The following is a 22,232-nucleotide window of genomic DNA, read 5'->3' on the forward strand; positions in this document are numbered from 1 at the left end:
TGGGAGGGGGAGTTAAAATGGTTCGCGACTGGGAGGTGTAGTTGTTTATTGATTCAACTGAATTTGAATCAGTTCTGGTAACTTACCAAAGGGCTCAAAATGCAAGTTTCTGGCCCAGCACCATTTCTATGCAAGAGTAAAATCCACCTCATGCTGCCCAGAAACCATAGAGACCATCAGTAACATCATTGGTAACATCAATGACGATTACTTTCAAGAACTGGCTGGTGAAAACTGGGACTATGTGGGGAATTTAAAATCAGGGATAGAAACAAATTACTGCAGATACTGGAATCTGTACTGAAAACAATAAATACTAGAGATCACAGCAGGTCAGACAGCATCCAAAGAGACAGCAAGCTAATGCTTCAAGTCAAGATCACTCTTCATCAGACTCTTCTCCAAAAGAACTACAGATGCTATAAATCAGAAGCAAAACCAGAAATTGCTGGAAATGCTCAGCAGGTCAGGCAGTATCTGTGGAGAGAAATCAGAGGAACAATTTGGCGAAGGGTCATACCGCCCAAAACGTTAACTGTGGTTTGCCTCCACAGATGCTGGCAGACATATTGAGCATTCCAGCAATTTCTGTTTTCTTTCAAGAAGCAATAACAGTTTCTCTCAATTGATACAGTATGCTCTGCTATGTGCTTCTAGCATTTTTTATTTCAGATTTCAAACATTTGCCAAATGCTGGCAAATGGGACTAGATTAATTTAGGATATCTGGTTGACATGAATGAGTTGGGCTGAATGGTCTGTTTCTGTGCTGTACTCCATGAATCTATTTGTAGCTGAGGGACTAGAGTCTTGCCACTGAGTCAGAAGGCTACGGGTTCAGGTTCCACTCCAGAATGCACCATAGGCTAGTTGATACATTAGTACAAATGTGAGGGAATGCTGCACTGTCAGAAGCGCAATCTTTTGGAAGATGTGTTAAACTGAACCCCCTTGGCTGGAAGTGAAAGATCTCACAGCGTAAATTTATAGATCAGCATTTCTCTTTGGTATCTTGACCAATATTTATTCTTTAATATCACTAAAATAAATGATTTGTTCCTTCATTATATTACTGTTTGTAGAATCTTGCTGTGCACAAATTAGCTGCTGTTTTTGTACATCAGAACAGTGAGTGGTCTTTCTTCACAAGTACTTCTTGAAATTGCAGAAGGTCCTATAAAGTCTCTACTTTTGCTGCACTGAGGCAAGCTGAGTAGGAGAATGCGACACTTGTGTCAAGCTACTTATGTCTTCTTCACGAATGCAGATGGGCTCCAATGAAATTAATGGGCGCTCGTTTGACACCTACATGCAAGCTGTGGGTTACCCTTAACTTTGATTTCCCTGCCCTTCCCCAATCACCCTCTGTGAACTGGATTAAGAGTCTGAAGGATAAGATAGACTGCAGGATATGTTGAGCATTCAGCAGCTGAATTCCTCAAAGGAAGAGAATTTCATTCCATTAGTGCACAATCATCCGTGATCGTCAACACCACATTTTAGATCTCTGTACCAGGTACTCCAGGAGGTGCCATCTTATGTAATCCTTGAGAACTTCCCTGTTCCTGCTTCATTTCAAGGCTGGATACCTTATCAGGGTGGTTACTGTGTGGCCATGTCGGATGACTTCATTATGCAACCCATATCGTTCCTTTCTATTTAACTGTTCAAATATCTTTTAAATGTTGTAATTGTACCCACCTCTATCACTTCCTTGGGCAACTCATTCCATATACACACCATCCACTGTGTGAAAACATTACTCCTCAGTTTCCTTTTAAATCTTTCCCCTCTCACTTTAAACCCATGACCCTCCAGTTTTGGACTCTGCTGCCCTGGGGAAAAGTCCCTGGCTATTCACCTTATCTATGTCCTCATGATTTTATAAATCTCTTTAAGGTCACTCCTCAGCCTCCTATGGCCCACAGTAAAAGTCCCAGCCTATCTAGCCTCTCTCTATAACTGAAACCCTCCAGTTTTGGTAACATCCTTGTAAATGTTTTTTGAACCTGTTCCAGTTTAATAACACCTTTCCCAATAGCAGGGTAATCAGAATTGTATGCCATACTCCAAATCTGGCGTTACCAATGTCTTGTATACAGTAACATGACATCCCAACTCCAGTACTCAATGCTCTGACGGATGAAGGCAAACATGACAAACACCTTCTTCATCACCCTGTCTACCTGTGATGCCACTTTCAAGGAACTATGTATCTGTACCCCTAGGTCTCTCCATTCAACAATACTCCCCAGGGCCTTACTGTGAAAGTCCTGACTTGGTGTGTCTTACCAAAACTCGCTTTTATCTGAATAAAACTCCGTCTGGCATTCCTTAGCCCACTGGCCTGCTTGATCAAGATTCTTTAGTGCTCTTAGATAACCTTCTTCACTGACAACTATACTGGGGGCCAAACACAGGCAAATGGGACTAGTTCAGATTAGGAAACCTGGTCATCATGGATGATTTGGGCTTGTTTCCATGCTGTATACTTCCCTCTGACTCTCTAATCTGCTGACTGAGACCAAATGTCAATACAATGCAGCTCATTCTTCAACGCTGGTGGAGCAGACAATATGTCTCCTGAAGATGAGGTTCCGATCTGGAGGGTCTGTCTTCCAGAACACTTGAGACATAATCCTTGTGTGCTGGGGTCTGCCCAACTGGAGCAGGCAATGATGGACCCTGAAGACATGGAAGAGTGGTGGCAGTCTTATATTGAAGATGATGAGAATTTTAAGCTTGAGGAACATCACCTCCTGCATCATAGAGGCAGTATCATGCACAAGACTACATTGACACCTGGTTCCAATCACAGAATCCCTAAAGCATGGAAGCAGGCCATTCCATCCATTGATTTCATACCGACTCTCCAATGAGTATCCCGTCCAGACACAACCCCCCCCACCCTATCCTTGTAACCCACATTTCCCACAGCTAACCCACTTAACCTGCACCTCCATGAAAACTATGGGCAATTTAGCAAGTCCAATCCACCTTAAGCAGCACATCTTTGAGCTGTGGGAGGAAACCAGAGCACCCACAGGAAACCCACACAGATGCAGGGAGAATGTGCAAACTCCAGACAGATAGTCACCCCAGGCTGGAATCGAACCCAGGTCTCTGGTGCTTTGAGGCAGCAATGTTAACCACATTGCCAAATCAATGTGAGCTGGGTACAGTGATCAAACCTTGACTGTACATTTGCTGGTACTTCAAAGGCTGGCAGTCTCTGTTTGCCCAGAAGCAAATATAGATTTTGTTCTTTTTTTCATTTTTGTTTTGCAGTCTCTGAATGAAAACGAACTTCTTCAGCTATTACAAGGCTTCCCAGTATGTGATGCAACCACATCGAACAATGAGAAGATGTTAGGCTGCACTGGGCATGAAGCAGAACCGTATACACTTTTTGAATTCTCCTTTAAGTAAGAACGTAAATACATTTGTGGTGGTTCAGAGAATGTACTTTTTTTTGTGAGGAAGGTTTGGACAGACTGGTCTTGCTTCCGCTGGAAGTTAGAAGAGTGAGGGGAGACTGGGTTGAAGAGCTAGAGTTGTCTCGACAGGGTGGATGTGGAATGGAGACTTCCTTTTGTGGGAAATTCCAGAACAAGGGAGTACTACTTAAAAATGTGTGGCTTCCCTTTTAGGACAGAATTAGGGAAAAAATTTTATCTCAGAGAGTTGTACTTGTTTTGAATTTCCTGCTTCTGAAGGCAGTGGAGGCTGGATTATTGAATATTTTAGGGGTAACTAGGGGTAAGTGGGAGTATGAAATTTGAAACATAAACAGATCAAGAATCAACAACAGTTTTTTTTTGTTGAACATTTTGCCACATCTCTTCCATCTATTCCCATCTTGAAGAGGTTCTGCTCCTCTTTCCAACAGGATTACCATTCTAATGCTTCCTCTTGTGCAGAGTCGTTACTTTCTGTTGTTTGGCAAGATAGTTTTTAAAACTTGCTTCCACAGCCACAACACGTTGCTTAGTGATAATGGGAACTGCAGATGCTGGAGAATCCAAGATAATAAAATGTGAGGCTGGATGAACACAGCAGGCCCAGCAGCATCTCAGGAGCACAAAAGCTGATGTTTCGTGCTTCATCGGGCTCTCTGATGAAGGGTCTAGGCCCGAAATGTCAGCTTTTGTGCTCCTGAGTTGCTGCTGGGCCTGCTGTGTTCATCCAGCCTCACATTTTATTATCTACACATTCCTCAGTGACTGCCTCCAGCTCAGACACATCCCACGTAGATTTCCAACTCCAGTTTCATCTTAAACATAGAGCTGGAAAAGCACAGCAGATTAGGCAGCATCCAAGGAGTTGGAAAGTCAAAATTTCAGGCCAAACCGTTCGTCAGGACATTAGTAAAACAGATTAGATTAGATTCCCTGCAGTGTGGAAACAGGCCCTTCAGCCCAACAAGTCCATACTGCCCCTTGCAGCATCTCACCCAGACCCATCCCCCTCCCAGACCCAACCCCCTATAACGCATACAACCCTGAACACTACAGGCAATTTACCATGGCTGATTTACCTAGCCTGCACATCTTTGGACTGTGGGCGGAAACCGGAGCACCCGGAGGAAACCCACGCAGACACGGGGAGAATGTGAAAACTCCACACAGACAGTTACCTGAAGCTGGAATCGAACCCAGGTCCCTGGTGCTGTGAGGCTGCAGTGCTAACCACTGAGCCACCATGCTGCCCTAATGATTGTAAAATTCTTAAAAATGACCAAAAAAGACCAAATATCATGGCGAAATCATGCCTGACAGATTTACTAGAATTCTTTGTAATTACAGTGCAGGTGGGGATCCTTAGTGATCAAGAACGTAGTCTTTGTGTTGATGTCCAGGAGATGGGAGAGATACTAAATTAATAGTTTGCTTCAGTTTTTACTCTGGAGAAAGAAATGGAGGCTAGAGAATGCAGGGGAATAAATTTTGGTGTTTTAAAAACAGTTCACATTACATAAGAGGAGATTCAGGAAGTCTTTGAGAATATAAAGGTGGATAAATCTTCAGGATCTGTTCTAATATATCTCACAACACTGGGGGAAGTACGGGAGGAAATTATGAGACCACTTGCAGAATATTTGCATTATCTGTAACCCACAGGTGACGTGCCTAATGACATGGGGGTGGCTAATGTAGAATCTGAGATTAACAAGGTGAGAAGTTGGATGAACACAGCAGGCCGAGCAGCATGAGAGGATCAGGAAAGCTGAGGTTTCGGGCCTCAACTCTTCTTCAGAAATGGGGGAGGGGAAGGAGATTCTGAAATAAATAGGGAGAGAGTGGGAGGCAGATACAAGATGGATAAAGGAGAAGATAAGAGATAACAAGGTGTAGAGCTGGATGAACACAGCAGGCCAAGCAGGATCAGAGGAGCAGGAAGGCTGATGCCTTGAGCCGAGACCATTCTTCAGAAGATAGGTGGAGAGGAGGCAGACCAGTCAAAGAGGTAGAGCCAGTAAAGATGAGTGTAGGTGGGGAGTTAGGGAGGGGATTGTTCAGTCCAGGGAGGATGGACAGGTCAAGGTGGCGGGATAAGGCTAGTAGGTAGGAGATGGGGGGTGGGGCTTGAGGTGGGAGGAGGGGATAGGTGGAAGGAAGAACAGGTTAGGGAGGCAGGGACAAGCTGGGCTGGTTTTGGGATGCTGTAGGGGGAGGGGAGATTTTGAAGCTTGTGAAGTCTGCATTGTTGTACCTTTGTTTAAGAAGGGTTGTAAGGAGAGACCAGGGAATTATAGACCTTCAAGTCTTACTTTGGTTGTGTGTAAATTGTTGGAGGTGATTTCAAAAGTTAGGATTTATGGACATTGAAAGAGTTGATTAGGGATAGGATGGTGTTGTATGAGGAAAATCGCATTTCACAAACCTCGGCTTTGTCTGAAGAAGGGCCTAGGCCCGAAAGGTCCTGCTCCTCTGATGCTGCTCGGCCTGCTGTGTTCATGCAGCTCTATACCTTGTCATTTCACAAACTTGATCGAGTTTTTTGACCAAGTTACCAAAAAGATTGTGGAGGGCAGAGCAGTAGATGTTGTTTACTTGGACTTGAGTAAAGCCTTCGACAAGGTTCCACATCATAGACGAATCTCCAAAGTTAGGACACATGGGATTCAGCGTGAGCTTGGCAATTGGATATAAAATTTGCTTAATGGCAGGCAACAGAGAGTGGTGGTGGAGGATTGCTTTTCAGACAGGAGGCCTGTGACCACCGGTATTCCACAGGGATCGGTTCTGGGTCCTCTTTTTGTTTGTCATTTATATAAATGATTTGGATAAAAACATAGAAGGTGTGGTTAGTAAGTTTGCAGGTGACACCAAAATTGGTGGCATAGCAGACAGTGAAGAAGGTTTTCTAAGATTACAAAGGGATCTTGGTCAAATGGGTGAATGGGCTTAAACATGGCAGATGGAGTTCAATCTGGAGAAATGCAAGGTATTGCATTTTGGTCCAACAAACAGGGATAGGACTTATACAGTTAATGAAAGGGCCTTAGGTAATGTTGTAGAACAGAGGGACCAAGGGTTCAGATACATAATTTGAAGTTTGTGTCACATAAAGACATGGTGGTTAAAAAAGCATTCAGCACGCTTGCCTTCATTGCTCAGTCCTTTGACTATTGGATTTGGGAAGTCATGTTGAGGTTGTACAGGACATTAGTGAGGCCTCTTCTGGAGTATTGTGTGCAGTTCTGATTGCCCAGTTGTAAGAAGGATATTATCAAGCTGGCGAAGATTCAGAAGAGATTTACCAAGATGTTGCTTCGTTTGGAAAGTTTGAGTTGTAAAGAAAAGCTGGATAGGCTGGGACTTTTTTCTCTGAAGCGTAGGAGGTTGAGAGGTGACATGATAGAAGTTTATAAAATCATAACATGTATAGATAGGGTTAATGGTAGGTTGCCTAGGATGGGGGAATTTCAAGATGAGGGGATACATTTATAAGGTCGGAGGAGAGATTTACAAAAACATACGACGGACAACTTTTTTGCACAGATAGTGGTTAGTGTCTGGAATGAACTTCCTGAGGAAGTGGTGGATGTGGTTGCAGTTGCAACATTTAAAAGACATTTGAATAAATAATAAGTAGGAAAGATTTGGAGAGATATGGGCCAGGAGCAGGCAGGTGGGACTAGTTTAGTTTGGGATTATGTTTGGCATAGACTGGTTGGACTGAAGGGTCTGTTTCCGTGCTGTATGACTCTATGACGTAACAAGCAGGATATACAAATGGGAAGTGATGGATGTAATATTTGGAATTTTAGGAAGATATTAATAAGGTTTTACAATTTAGGATACTTAATTTAAAAAAGCCTACTGTGTTGGAGGCAGTTTATTAGCATGGATAAATAAGTGGCTAACTAATAGAAGACAGGGATTTGGTATAAAGGGCTTATTTTCAGGATGGCAATCTGTAATTAGTTCAATGCCAAAGGATTGGTGCTGAGGTCACAATTATTTACAAGATGTATTAACAACTTGGATGGCGAAGGTGAATGTATAATAACCATAGGCAGATTTTTAATCAGTCAGAGAATCAAGGATGATGGGGAAAAGGCAGTAACGTAGATTTGAGGTTTACGGATCAGTCACGATCTCAATGAATGACACAACAGACCATACAACCATGTAAAACTAAGACCATAAGAAATAGGAACAGAAGTAGGCCATTCGGCCTCAGGTTTGCACCACCATTCATTGGGATCATTTGCTGATTCGATGTTTGTCATGTCCACTTCCTGTTCTGTCCCCATAGCCCTTTATTCCTCTACTGATAAAGAATCTATCTATCTCGGCTTAAATATACACAAGCACTCTGCCCATGCACATTCACCTTGTGTCTGCGTGTGTTTCCTCCAGGTGATCTGGTTTCCTCCCACTGTCCAAAGACGTGCAGATAGGGTGAATTGGCCATGTCAAATTGCCCTATAGTGTCCAGGGATGTGCAGGCTAGGTGGATTAGCCATGGTTAAAAGCCCCATGTGGATTCACAGGGATGGGGTGGGATGCTGTTTGGAGGATCATTGCAGATTTGATGGGCTGAATGTCCTCTTTCTGCACTGTGGGAAATCTATGAATCTAATATGTATCAATGAGATCACCTCTCATTCTTCAATTCTGCTGTTCCTATTTCTTCATGATGTGGAGGTGCCAGTGTTGAACTTGGGTGGACAAGGTCAGAAGTCACATGACACCAGGTTATAATGCAACGGGTTTATTTAAAATAACAAAGTGTGAAGCTGGATGAACACAGCAGGCCAAGCAGCATCTCAGGAGCACAAAAGCTGACGTTTCGGGCCTAGACCCTTCATCAGAGAGCTGCACTCCTAAAGCTTGTGATTTCAAATCAACCTGTTGGATTCTCACCTGGCGTTATGTGACTTCTGACCTATTTCTTCATTAAATCAAATGCCACATGACACCAAGTTAGAGTCCAACAGGTTGATTTGAAATCACAAGCTTTCTGAGTACAGCTCCTTCTTCCGGTGAAATGACAGAGACGAACACAGACACAGAATTTATAGGCAGAGAGATCAAGGGCAGACAGATCAAGAGATCGTACAACTGGTGTGAGTGGAGTGTCAAATAATAAGTCGCTGCAGATGACCAAGAGTGTTAGACAGTAAGTAAAGTGTCAACAGCTGAATAACAAGTGAAGGGATGACAAATAATCTGATTAAATGAGACAGAAAGATAATTATAAAAAAAAATAATAACGTGGTGCTGGAGACAAACCAAATAGCTAGTACAACATGCTGACGGTCTAACCAAAGTGATAAGTAGTCCAAAGCTGCCCAAACCAATTAAGGTAGAGAGATCATAACAATTTAACAAGGTGATGGTGTCAAAACAGAACAGCAAGTAAAGTTTTACATAATACAGAGGTGCTGTGTAGCACAACACGATCCCAAAATCGCAGGTGAATCTGTTTTCATGGGTACGGAGCTTGGTTATCTGTTTCTGCTCACTGATTGTGCATTGTTGAATATCTTGTTTGTCTTGGAGGATGCTTACCAGAAGATCAGAGGCTGAATGTCCTTTACCGCTGAAGTGTTACCCAACTGGGAGAGAATATTCCTGTCTGGTGATTGTTGCACAGTGTCCATTCATTCATTGTTGTAGCGTCTGCATGGGCTCACCAATGTACCATCCCTTGCCGCATCCTTACCTGCAGAGTACGAGATAGACAACATTGGTTGAGTCACATGAGTATCAGCGGTGTACATGATCGGTAGTGTTCCCATATGTGATGGTGGTTTCCAAGAGGGGTCCTGACCCAAAACATCAACTTTCCTCCTCCTCTGCGTTCCTCCAGCTCCATACTATGTTATCTCTGACTCCGGCATCTGCAGTTCATGCTATCTCTGGATAATCTGATATGTCTTGCAGAGGTTGCCACAGCAGGGTTGTGTGGTGTTGTGCTGGATGTTGTCCTGAAGGCTGGGCAGTTTCCTGCCAGCAAAGGCCTGTTTAAGGTTTGGCGGTTGTTTGAAGGCGAGAAATGGAGGCGTGGGGAAGAGTTTGGTGAGATGCCCGTCATCATCGATGACATGTTGAACGCTGCGAAGAACATGGAGAAGTTTCTCCGCTGTAGGGAAGTACTGGACAACTCGCTTCACCTGAAGAAGGAGCTGTGCTCCAAAAGCTTGTAATTTCAAATAAACCTGATGGACTATAACTTCCCTTCCACAGCAGTTGAAAACGCCCTCGAACATGTCTCTCGCAATTCCCGACTCATCCCTCACAATCCCTCCCCGCAATATCAACCAAAACAGAATCCATTTTTTTCCTCACCTACCACCCCACCAACCTCCGGATCCAACGCACCATCCGCCGACACTTCCGCCATCTGCAATCTGACCCCACTACCAAAGACATTTTTCCTTCCCCATCCTTATCTGCCTTCCAGAGGGACCACTCCCTCCGTGACTCCCCTGTCCGATTCGCACTCCCCACCACCCCCAGCACAGTTCCCTGCAACCACAGGAAGTGCTACACCTGCCCCTACACCTCCTCCATCACCCCCAACCCAGGACCCAAGAAGATCTTCTACATCATACAGATGTTCACCTGCACATCTGCCAATGTGATATACTGTATCTGCTGTTCCCAACGTGGCCTCCTCTACATCAGCGAAACCAAGCAGAGGCTTGGGGACCGCTTTGCAGAACACCAATGCTCGGTTCGCACTAACCAACTGCACCTCCCAGTCATGAACCATTTCAACTCCCCCTCCCATTCCTCAGACAACATGTCCATCATGGGCCTCCTGCAGTGCCTCAACGATGCCACCCGAAGGTTGCAGGAACAGCAACTCATATTCCGCTTGGGAACCCTACAGCCCAATGGTATCAATGTGGATTTCACAAGCTTTAAAATCTCCCCTCCCCCCACTGCATCCCAAAACCAGCCCAGTTCTTCCCCTTCCCCAACTGCATCCCAAAAACCAGCCCAGCCTGTCTCTGCCTCCCTAACCTGTTCCTCCTCTCACCCATCCCCTCCTCCCACCCCAAGCCGCACCTCCATTTCCTACCTACTAACCTCATCCCAACCCATTGACCTGTCCATCTTCCCTGGACTGACCTATCACCTTCCCACCTCCCCACCTATACACACCTTTACTGGCTCCATCCCCAGCTCTTTGACCTGTCTGTCTCGTCTCCACCTACCTTCTGAAGAAGGGTCCAGGCCTGAAACGTCAGCTTTCCTGCCCCTCTGATGCTGCTTGACCTGCTGTGTTCATCCAGCTCTACACCTTGGTATCTTGGACTATAACCTGGTGTTGTGTGACTGCTGACTCTGAGCACGCCAGTCCAACACAAGCTCCTCCAAACTATTTATTCGTGATATTTCTCTGAACAGCCTCATTGCCTATGGCCCAGGCAGCTCCCTGCCTCCTATAGGTCATGCCAGCCTGAGGTGGCGCTGTGGGACATTTCCAATCACATTCTTCACCTGGTGCCGACGGGAGAAGGACGGCGGCACCGTCTCCATGGCAGCTTGACGTGAGGCGCGCGTCCCTCTGCCTGCGGCATCCGGGTCGCCTGTAATTGGCTAGATGAGGTGTCAGTCACGGCCCGGGGCGGGAAAGGGCGGGAGCCGGGTTCACCTGTAAATGGCTCCAATTTCTGTCAGTCAGGCGGCAGGGAGGCGGTTCTGATTTCTGGATCGTAGTTGGGCGCCGTGGTGGGCGGGGATCGGATTTGACCTAATGATTGACGGCAGAGCTAGCCAATCAGACGCCGGCCACCTGTCAGGTGCTCTGACAGGGTGACGAGCACGGGGCGAACGGTTCACCTTTCATTGGCTGGAGGCGCCAAGCGTCCGCGCTGTCTTTGTAGGGGGCGGGTACAGAACAGAAGTCGAGGCCGGGACTGGTTGCGGGGTGACGCGGTTAGGCCAATGAACCATCAACGATGGGCCGCAGGCGCCGTCAGTCTGGGGCCGGCGGGGCGGGGCAGCGTGGCCGGGGTCCGTGATTGGCGGAGGGTTTCCGCGCGGGGAAGCCGGAGCCAGCTGCGATTGGCTGCGGCGGCTGTCAGTGAGGAGCCGTTCAGGTGTTGCCAAATATTGTAGCAACATTGGGTGGCGAGTTCTTTGGGAGCTGCTGGCGGGAGCAAGATGCACGGGAGGCTTCCCAGTTTGACCGTGCCCAGGAAGGCAGATAGTGAGGTAACACTTATTACACCTTTAATATCTCCTACCCTTTCCCCAGCACGCCGATGTGGGGTGCATGCTTCTGTTTGATTTAAAGCAACCAAAAACTTTTGAAACGAGTGCGACGAATGCCTTAAAATGAAGCAGGAGAACTGAAACCAGCAAGGGGCAGAAATTGCTGCAGAAACTCGGCGGGCTTGCCTACTGAAGGGCAGAATAGCGTGGTGAAGCGTTTCGTTTGCAGCTGTAAAGAGGGATCCGCTGGGACTCGGAGCTGCTTTCTCCCCGGCAGCGGTTGCCGGGCCCCTGCTGAGTTTCTCCGGTAAACTGTAAAAATGAAGGGGGGGGGGTGCGGTGGTGGGGACTGGTTATCTGACGCTTGAGCGGGTCCGACAGAGAGAGTGTGACCCAGGGAGGGATGGAGAGCTGCCGCGGCGCGGCGCGGAGGGCCGAGTCTGCAGACTGGAGCCCTTTTCGGTCCCGTTTCCGAGGTCTTCCGCTCAGCTGCCGTCGGCACACTGGCCCCGAAGCCGGCCCGACCTTTGCACCCGGGGCCTGCCGAGTGCGAGGGTGACCGACCGCGCGGTCAACGAGGCCGGCTCCTCCGTCTGCACCGCCCTGCCTTCCCGAAGTGTCTGCTGCGATTCCTTCAACAAAGCCAAGCAACCCTTTCTGTTGGTCCCGATGATCGTCCTGTGGGCTCCTCAGCGATTCTGCTCTTTGCTGTGGTTCACCCGCATGTTAAACTCGGTTGGGCCCGGACTGTTAGCAATTTGTAATCAATGACTTTGACGATGAGTGTTCAGTTGCTGAAATGTGCTGATGGCACGAAGATGAGCGGGATGACAAGTTGTCCTCAGGAGCCTGTACGTTGAGGGGTTATAAGAAATGGGGGAGGGGGATAGGTAGGACCGACCAATCCCAGTGATCTCCTCCTCCTCCTCCGAGATAAGTGTGTGGAGCTGGATGAACACAGCAGGCCAAGCAGCACCTCAGGAGCACAAAAGCTGACGTTTCGGGCCTAGACCCTTCATCAGAGAGGGGGATGGGGTGAGGGAACTGGAATAAATAGGGAGAGAGCGGGAGGCGGACCGAAGATGGAGAGAAAAGAAGATAGGTGGGGAGGTAGGGAGGGGATGGGTCAGTCCAGGGAAGACGGACAGGTCAAGGAGGTGGGATGAAGTGGTAGGTGGGAAATGGAGGTGCGTCTTGGGGTGGGAGGAAGGGATGGGTGAGAGGAAGAACAGGTTAGGGAGGCAGAGACAGGTTGGGCTGGTTTGGGGATGCAGTGGGGGGGAGGGGATGAACTGGGCTGGTTTAGGGATGCAATTGGGGAAGGGGAGATTTTGAAACTGGTGAAGTCCACATTGATACCATTGGGCTGCAGGGTTCCCAAGCGGAATATGAGTTGCTGTTCCTGCAACCTTTGGGTGGCATCATTATGGCACTGCAGGAGGCCCATGATGGACATGTCATCTAAAGAATGGGAGGGGGAGTGGAAATGGTTCGCGACTGGGAGGTGCAGTTGTTCATTGCAAACCAAGCGTAGGTGTTCTGCAAAGCGGTCCCCAAGCCTCTGCTTGGTTTCCCAGATGTAGAGGAGGCCACATGTCCAGCAGATGCAGTATACCACATTGGCAGATGTGCAGGTGAACATCTGCTTGATGTGGAAAGTCTTCTTGGTGCCTGGTGTCGTGGCTTGGAGACAAAGTAAGAATTTGGCATTGAGGTCAAAGATCAGCCATGATCATATTAATTGACGGAACTGAAGGGCCTATCCCTGTGTAGAATTGCAAACTATAAATGACTTTGGAGATAGACTGGGTATGTACTTGATAGAAATGAACCTGTGGGGCAGGAGGGATAGAGCATGCAATTGGGGCTGACTAGATTGTTTTGTGAGGAGCTTGTGTGGCCCTAATGGGCTAGATGACCTCATTCTGTGTTGTAAGTGCAACAAATTGTAAGTTTCCAAATTGTGCCTTTCATTCTTAAAGGAATCTGATGTTTTTACCTGTCATTTTCCACCAGGAATTTTAAGTTGAAAAGGAATTTTCCTCATACAATCCTAAATTTTTCGGTTTGTACCTGTATCTCTTGGGTTTTACTGATGCCATTTAATTTCAAGTAACTGGGGTGATGACGTTTCTGTAGTTACGTTACTGTACTAACAACCCAGAGAACCCAAACCCCGTGCTGACTAATACTGTTCAGACACGGCTTCAAATCCCCCCACAGCAGGTCGCCAAATTTGAACAGTAAATAAAGTTAAATTATAAAGTTAGCCTCTGTAACATTGACCATGACTGGTTTTACAACAATCAGCTATACAATCTAGTTCATGAATGCTCTTTGGGAAGGAAATCTTATCTGGTTTGGCCTACATGTGACTCCAGACACAGTGTGATTGATCTTTAACTGACCTGAAAAATGGCTAATTCGACCACTCACTTCAAGGAGAAATTATAACGAGCCACTAATGCTTACCTTGCCATCAATGCCCACAAAAGAATAAAGTACAACAGGTAATGACAACAGGCCACCGACATCCGCATGGATCAAGCTATGCATTCCTCTTTGTAGGGTATGTGGAACACTCCCTTTTCCACTGTTACACTGGCATTATCCCCCACCTCTTCATCTGCTACATTGATGACTGTATCGGCGCTGCATTGTGCTTCCATGAGGAGGTTGAACAGTTCATCGACTTCACTAATACCTTTCATCCCAGCCTCACGTTCACCTGGACCATCTCCGATACCTCCCTCTCCTTCCTGAACCTCTGTCTCCATCTCTGGTGACTGCCTCGAAACTGGCGTCTATTTCAAGCCCACCAACTCTCATAGCTACCTGTACTACACCTCCTATCACCCACCTTCCCGCAAGAATGCAATACCATACCCCCAATTCCTCCACTTCTGCCACATCTGCTCCCAGGATGGGGCGTTCTGCTCCCACTCGTCCCAGATGTCCTCCAATTTCAATGAGCATAACATCTCTCCCCTCCAGTGATCAAAAAATGCCCTCGACCACATCGCTTGCATTTCCTGCACCTGTCCTCACACCCACTTCCTCCAACAAAAACAAAGACAGAATCCCCTTGTTCTCACAAAGCACCCCAACAGGCTTCACATCATTCTCCACCACTTCCACCACCTATAATCCGACCCCACAACCGAAGATCTATTTCCCTCCTCATCTCTATCTGCCTTTCGTAGGGATCGCTCTCCCTGCGACTCCATCATTTGCTCCACACTCCCCACTAACCTCACCACTCCGGCACCTTTCCCTGCAACCGCAGGAAGTGCTACACCTGTCCCTACACCTACCCCCTCACCACCTACCCTCGCTTCTATCCCAGGCCCCAAAAAAACCTTCCACATGAAACAGATGTTCACCTGCACATCCATCAACATGGTCTATTGCACCCGTTGTTCCCAATGTGGTCTCCTCTACATCGGAGAGACCAATCAGAGGCTTGGAGACCGCTTTGCAGATCATCTGTGCTCAGATCATGACAAACAACATCACCTTGCAGTCGCGAACCACTTCAGCTCCCCCTTCCACTCCCTGGGTGACATGTCCATCCTGGGCCACCTCCAGAGTCACAGTGACGCCACATGGAAACTGGAGGAGCAACACCTCATATTCCGCCTCGGAGCCTACAGCCCGTTGGCCTAAACATAGGATTCACCAGCTTTAAAAACTCCCCACCCCTGGTCTCATCCCATGTCCAACCCTCCCTCACATCCCTGCCTCCTTAACCTGACAAAACCTTTTCATCATCTCTCCCGTAGATAGTAGGAACTGCCGATGCTGGAGCAGAGGTAGCTAGGGAGGTAATCACTGATGCAGTGAAGAATGGCATTATTCACACCTGGAGATAACAAGAACTGCCGATGCTGGAGTCAGAGATAACACATTGGAGCTAGAGGAGCACAGCCAGTCAGGCAGCATCAGAGCAGAAGAGTTGATGTTTCTGGTCAGGATCCTTCTTCAGAAATGGGGGAGGGAGAAGGGAGCTCAGAAATAGAGAGAGGAGGAGTGGGGATGGAGAAGGTAGGCAGGGTGGTGATAGGCGAGTGCAAGTAGGCAGTGGTGGGGATTGGTTAGTGATGTGGGCAGAGCAGATAGCTGGGAGAGAAGATGAACAGGCCCAGACCCAAAACGTCAGCTTTCCTGCTCCTCCGATGCTGCTTGGCCTGCTGTGTTCATTCAGCTCTAGACCTTGTTATCTCAGATTCTCTACCATCTGCAGTTCCTACTATCTCTCTCCAGCAGAACAGTCAGCTGTGCAGATTCACCGCTGAGGCAGGCAGCAGTGCAGGTTTATTTCTCCATTTGATTCACTTCCCATGTGACCATTGCCTTTTTTCTGTCTTTCTCCTTTTTAAAGTGCTGTTGTTTGGAAATTTAGGGGTCAAAATCCAGAACGATACAGCAGCTTATGAAGCAGTAATTACTGCTCCTTGGATTTAAGGAAATCAGCTCCAACACTGAAAAGTGCCTCAAAAAAGGAGCAGTTCTTGCAGCTGCAAGAACTGTGTCAAATCTATATCACCAATTGCAAAACACTTGGATGGTACAGGCTCTGCTTGATATACTTAAGGAAGAGATTGAGGAAAGGAACTGAAGGAATTTCCTCAATGGGCACGCAAATGATTTTGTCTAAAGACAAAGGAAAGTATCTTATAATGAATGAATGTTTCAATGGGTTTTTGTTGGGTAGCTAACAGCAGATTTTACCTCAATTCCTGATATCGCCAGGGCACTGCCAGAGGGCTGTGAAAAGACTGTGGTCATGTTTGATCAAATCTTTTCAAAGATATGAAAGCTCTTTGGAAGCGTTGTGCAATCAGTTTGGCAGCACACACCCCCTGCATCCACCTTTCCCAAAAGCCTTGAAGGTTCTTGCATGATTTTCTGACAGGGGAAACAATCTACCTGACCCATTCAAGCCATGCACTCCAAATTACAACTTGCTGTGGAAAGGACTGTTCAACTCTGCTAAGTTTGTCCCAACAAGTCCCCACCATCCCTCTGAAGAGTGTTCCACCCAGACCTATCCTCCAACTCTATCCCTGTAACCCTGCATTTCCTGTGAGCAGTGCAGCTCACCTGCACAGTCGAGGCGGTTTCGCACAGACAGTCCACCCAGCCTGCTCATCTTTGGACAGTGGGAGGAAAGGAGGAAACCCACACAGACAGTCGCCCGAGGGTGGGATCAACCCCAGGCCCCTGGTGCTGTGAGGCTGCAGTGCTAACCACTGAGCCACTATGCCACCCCTTTGCCGAACTTACGAAAACCTGAATTTTGTGAAGGAGGACATAGGAGAGAGTGAGAAACAGTATATCTGACTTAGCCTTAAAGAAATTGAGGCACATGACCTAGGTACAATGGGAGACTCTTGCTGCCTATTTAAGTAATTAGTCAGATCATGTTTGACTTGCGTTTCAGCTTGATTTTCCCACCTTTGCTCCATACCCCTTGATACCTTTATGATGTGGTGATAAGTTTGCTGAAGGAATCTGAGTTGCTTATAGTAACATATAGTATATGTCATGCTTTGAAACTATGGGCAGTGGTGGCAGGGTCTGCAATGGTCTGTTAGCCACATGGCTGACCAGGAATCTCTCCTACAAGCAACAACGTGATAATTACCAGACGGCCTGTCTTTCTGTTGCTGGCTTAGAGATAAATATTGACCAGGAAACCTGGGTAACTAACCTGCACTCTCTGGAAATAGTGAGGACGGTTGTGTCAATCTGAGAAGGAGCTGGGAAGCTGTTGTTACAGTCGGACCAACCTGCCTGAACAGTTGCTGACAGGAGTGCTGTCTTTTGTGTTGAGCTTTAGTGGTGGTCTGCCCCCAACCCCACTTTTACCATTGGCCCTGTTATTTCTATAGTGCGGCTTCCTATAACACGATGTAGCACTGGAACGCAACTATCACATTAGAGTAGAACCCCCTGTACACCTATTCTCAGAATTCAGAAATAACCTCTTTGTTGACTGCGACTACTTCGATCTCCTAGCATGAGACTGTTTACCCTGTTTCCAGAACTCATCAGTCAGAGGAATATCCTTAATGTCCAGCCCAAAAGTATTTGGAAGTTTCAATGAGATCTCAGCCTTTGAAAGCACAAACCCAATAAATTCAGTCTCTCCACATAACACAGTGTTCCCATCCCATTTTTAATGTTGCCTGGCTAACGTGCGAAAAGCAGTCTGCTGTAAGAGGTTTTCATTCCCCTCTCCATGGTTCTAGCTTTTTTGCGTGTAGAGTTTGATTTTCAACTGCTGGTAAATTATTTGAAATTCTTTCTCTGAAGTTGTGAGGATTTGCAATGTTCTACCTGGAAAGTAAGAGGAACCTGATTTCAAGTCATAGATTCATACAGACTGGAAACAGCCCCTTTAATCTAGCCCATCTGTGTCAAACAGACATCTTAATCTGTCCTAGTTCTGTTTGCCAGCATTTGGCCTGTATCCCTCTTAAACGTTTCTTTTGATATATGCACCCAGACACGTCTTTAAATGTAATTTTAAAAGCTTTGAGTGTTGAACAGGTACTCAAGAATAAAAGACTTAGTGTTAAACACCAAGTGTATTCATGTGGATTCAAGTGTGTCAGCTTCCTCCGCAGAACCAAAAGCAGCAATGCCAAATTTCAAATGAGAGAATCAACTTACCAACCAAGCATCATACTTTGACGTGATCATTTGGAATTTTGTTTTCTTGCATTTAGCCATGTCTCAACCAATCCAGGTGTACGTGTTAATCAGTCAGCGCAGTCGTCTCATTCAGGATTTTTTTGTTGTTCCCTCTGAGACTTGGCATTCTCGTGTGTGTCCTGACGAGTACAGGACAAAAGGCTTCAGCGACAGGTTACTCTCTTGGCAGTAGTGGCAGAGGTCAAAGTTCCAAGTGACGTGATTTGAGAGGAGAAACAAGCTGGAGATGGTGGGAACATTGGGGAAAAACAAATACACTGACACATTGATATTCCAGTATTGCACTGTTTTCTTGTAGGTACTTATGACTCCAGTTGCTGCAGATGAAGTTCTGCACAACAGCAGTCTTATCCAGCAGCTGACTATGGCAGCAAAGGATGCAGCTCTTCTCCATGGAGTTCTCATGAGGACGAAAGAGGAACCATCTAGCAGTGAGGTTGGTTCTTTTGTTACACAATCCAGAAGCAAAACTATTAGCCTCAAACATCAGCTTTTATTTGTCTTGTTTGCTCGCTCCCCACCCCTGCCACCTCCTGCCTCTCAAATCCCAGTTTGCTTGTGAGAAAGAACCTGCATCTATGTAGCACCTTTCGCAAACCTAAGAAGCCCCAAAGCATTTTACGCACCATGGTCCTTTTTGTTTGAAATTGTAGTACTGTAACGTAAGAAGTTTGGCAGTCAGATTGTGGACAATGACCGGATGAGCTGTATTTTTAGACATTTTGGTTGATTGCTCGCAGTGGTTATGTCACTCAGTTATGCAAATAAATGTAAAACTCAGTAAAAACGGGTTCCAGTGTTATCTTTCACCACCTGACTTTCTAGATTAAAATGTGCTTGGATGTGTCCCAGTTTGAGGATGATATCTATTCGAGGCCACTCTTTTCTGCCAGTGGTTTCCGTGTGACAGAACAGGCCAAGTCTTGACCCACAGATGCATGAGCATGTGGGGTAGTGTGGCCAACTTGGTGGCTGGATTTGGAGCGTAGGCTTTGCTTCCTCTGCAGTCTTCACTGTTGCTGTGTTGGCCTAATTTTGAAATTCTGTTATGTTGCGGGCAGTGTGAAAAGTTTTGACATGCAAAACAAAACCCATTTGTTTCGGTGTGTTGTGATACAGACTTCCCATGGCCATCACATCCCGAGATTGGAGTGGGCCCTGGACTTTCTAGGCTAGAGATAGGGACTAAGCCCCTATCAATGCTGACAACTTCACAGTAGTCTGATTGTTATCACAGGATTAGTGACACTCAGCTTCCTGATTGATTTGAAGAGAATTTTCCTTGCACTAATACCTTTTCATTATGGGAGGTGTTCAATTTTAGCCACCAGGTCTTGAACGGTAAAGGCAAAAAACAGAAATTAACTGTAACACATGTAAAGGGAAAGAGAGCTGATGAACCTGTTGATGTTAGACATGTTTAAAAGCTGTCTTTTTACCTGAAACACACAATTAGAGGCTCTTTCACTTTTACCCTGTATTCCACAGGTCCCCCTTAACCCTGATGTACCAATAAAAGTTGATCCACACACTCTTCAGTACTTTAAATTTTGAAATTTCGTACAAATGTTCAGATTCTGGTCTGACCTATCCCTATTTTTCTTCTTTCTCAGCTTCAGGCCTCTAAGAACTCCACAATCTCCCAGTTCTGACTCTTCTTGCAACCCACCCCAAACATTTTCTTTTGTTCCATGACCTGTAGCTGTCTCTTTGGCAGGCTATGTAGCTCTGGAATTACCTCCTGAAATCTCTCTGCTGCCCTGCCTGTCAGCATATAAATGTTTACTCCTTAAAACTGATCACTGTTTGGCTGGAACTGGATCAGTTGATCCAAATATCACTTCCTCTGGCTTCGCAATGTCTGTTCTGTGCTATGTGCTGTGGGATGCTTCAATACATTTTAAGGAGCAATGTAAATGCATGTAAATAGACTTTCCATTAGAATGAAGTTAGCACTCAGGATGCCTTTTCCTGCCACAGGCATTAATGGAACAGCTTTGTTGTTCTCTTGTTATTTTCTTTGATTCCCAGCATTTGTAGTTTGTTTTTTTTGGTCTTTTTATTTGTCAATTTCTGATGTGTGCCAGATGCAAAATTATTTGATCCACAATGTTTTTCTTCTCTTTCTCAAAAGACAACTAGCTATGCGCCATTTAGTCTCTTCCCATCACCTGTACCGAAGAAACTGTTCACGCAGGCATGTGAGGTTCAACAAGATTTTAATTTGCTGGTTGACCGAATAAGCCAGGACTCTGAATTTCTAACCAAAGTGCTAGCAAGGTAAGGTAATTGTACTGTCTTGTATCAAGCTGTACATACTAGTCTTGTAAGTCTGATTTCTGTTTGTTGGATTAAAGCTATTGTACGGTAAGTCACCATTTTGGGTTTTTCTGTTTTGTTTCACTTGAGCAACTTGGATGTAATGGGGCTGCTATGTGTACCTGGCCTGGGGGTTTCTGTTTTTGCTATCTTTTTCAATGTCACCATTTTGAAACAACTTCTCCCATCTGCCACTTTGCTCCCTACCCCCTTACCATTTGCTCTGTCCCTTCCAGTGACGGTGCAGGAGAGGGTGGCGGTGAGTGGGAGATGCTTACAAAGATTTAACTTGTTCCTCTTACATTTTAAAATTTATTTTGAGTTGTTTACAGAACATGGAAACTGGGAATGAACAGCATTTTCAACTTAAAAAGTAAAATTTTTAAACGTTTATTTTCTGATGAGCTTGCTCGAACAGCAGCTTTTGTATTGGATACAAAGAGAATTTGATTCACTTATGTGATTGAGAAGTATTTGATTATATTCACATCATTTTTTTAGATTTTGGAATTCAATGACACATGGATGTTGGTTACTCTTGTGAAGGCATTAATAACAGCGATCTAATGTAATATGTGATAGGAAGCAGACACCCCCTGAAGTGTTAATGGAAGGTAGTTAGTGTTGTGCTGGGTTTCTGACTGAGAGGATAAACATGGAGCGTCATTAATTGATTTTGGTTTAGGGTAATCAAACATTGACATTAGTCTGGGAAACTTTGAAATTGAAAGACTTTGAGCACTTTTATAGGATACTTGACTAGGGCCAGAGCACAATATATTTTCTGTCCTAGAAAGGATACAGTAGCTCAGTGAGTAAGTTACCTCAGGAAATTAGTTTGTGCAGCTTCCAGTCTAGAAGTGTCTGGTTAAATATCTGCATGTTATTGAAAGCTAAGGGAATCTAAGCTGTCAGCTTCATGAAAAGCTTGCCTCTTACGGGAAAGAACTGGGAAGGATCAAATGAATCAACCACTAAAAATTTGTCACAAAGGTTTTTTTTTCTGAATGGTGGACGCATCGTGATGATATTGTGGTGTAGGTTGAAAACTGTTTTTTCTGTTAGTTTTAAGATTTTTCAAATTGTGTCCTATACTTAGATTGATTTGCTTTATTATTTCCTCCTTTTAGTTGTTAGAAAATGTCTGTTCCATTGTTAAAAAGAAATCTTGCAGCCTTGTGTGCTTATAGCTTTGAATGACCATAACATTAAAACAAAAATACCTATAATCCACCAAACCAGGTTTCATTCTGGGATCTGTCCCAGTCGATGGCATTACTGGCCCAGAACACTGAACACGTTTGACAGTGTTTCAGTTCAAGTAGTACTTAGCAGGAACGCAACTACAATGTTAAGCAAGGAGTTACTTTACCGGGGGTTCTCCCTTCTCCGTACTGTTCTGTTTTTCCCCACCTACTCTTTAGGAAGGCAGTCTTTAGAACTTTGTGTGTCTCCAAGTGAGGGTACATAATGAAATTGCAAGTACTGAATGCTTGTGAACTGCCAGCTGACA

The 22,232-nt window shown here is 45.7% G+C and overlaps 1 protein-coding gene and 1 long non-coding RNA gene across 2 annotated transcripts in view; one reads left to right on the forward strand and one right to left on the reverse strand.

Annotated features, from left to right (window-relative positions):
* Positions 1-8,206: 8,206 nt before the first annotated feature.
* On the reverse strand, positions 8,207-11,623 carry LOC132210745 (uncharacterized). The gene is made up of 2 exons (XR_009446916.1): positions 10,678-11,623; positions 8,207-9,176 (listed from the first exon to the last, which is right to left on the reverse strand). It is a non-coding gene; the product is annotated as an uncharacterized LOC132210745 (long non-coding RNA).
* The window catches only part of gss (glutathione synthetase), a 48,570-nt gene continuing 37,889 nt past the window's right edge, over positions 11,552-22,232 (forward strand). The window contains exons 1-3 of the mRNA XM_048550596.2: positions 11,552-11,680; positions 18,699-18,836; positions 20,535-20,680. Coding sequence (XP_048406553.1) covers positions 11,630-11,680; positions 18,699-18,836; positions 20,535-20,680 — 335 coding nt within the window. The 5' untranslated portion in view covers positions 11,552-11,629. The remainder of the gene's footprint in view (positions 11,681-18,698; positions 18,837-20,534; positions 20,681-22,232) is intronic.

This window comes from Stegostoma tigrinum, chromosome 19 (assembly GCF_030684315.1).
Source record: "Stegostoma tigrinum isolate sSteTig4 chromosome 19, sSteTig4.hap1, whole genome shotgun sequence".
Lineage (NCBI taxonomy): Eukaryota > Metazoa > Chordata > Chondrichthyes > Orectolobiformes > Stegostomatidae > Stegostoma > Stegostoma tigrinum.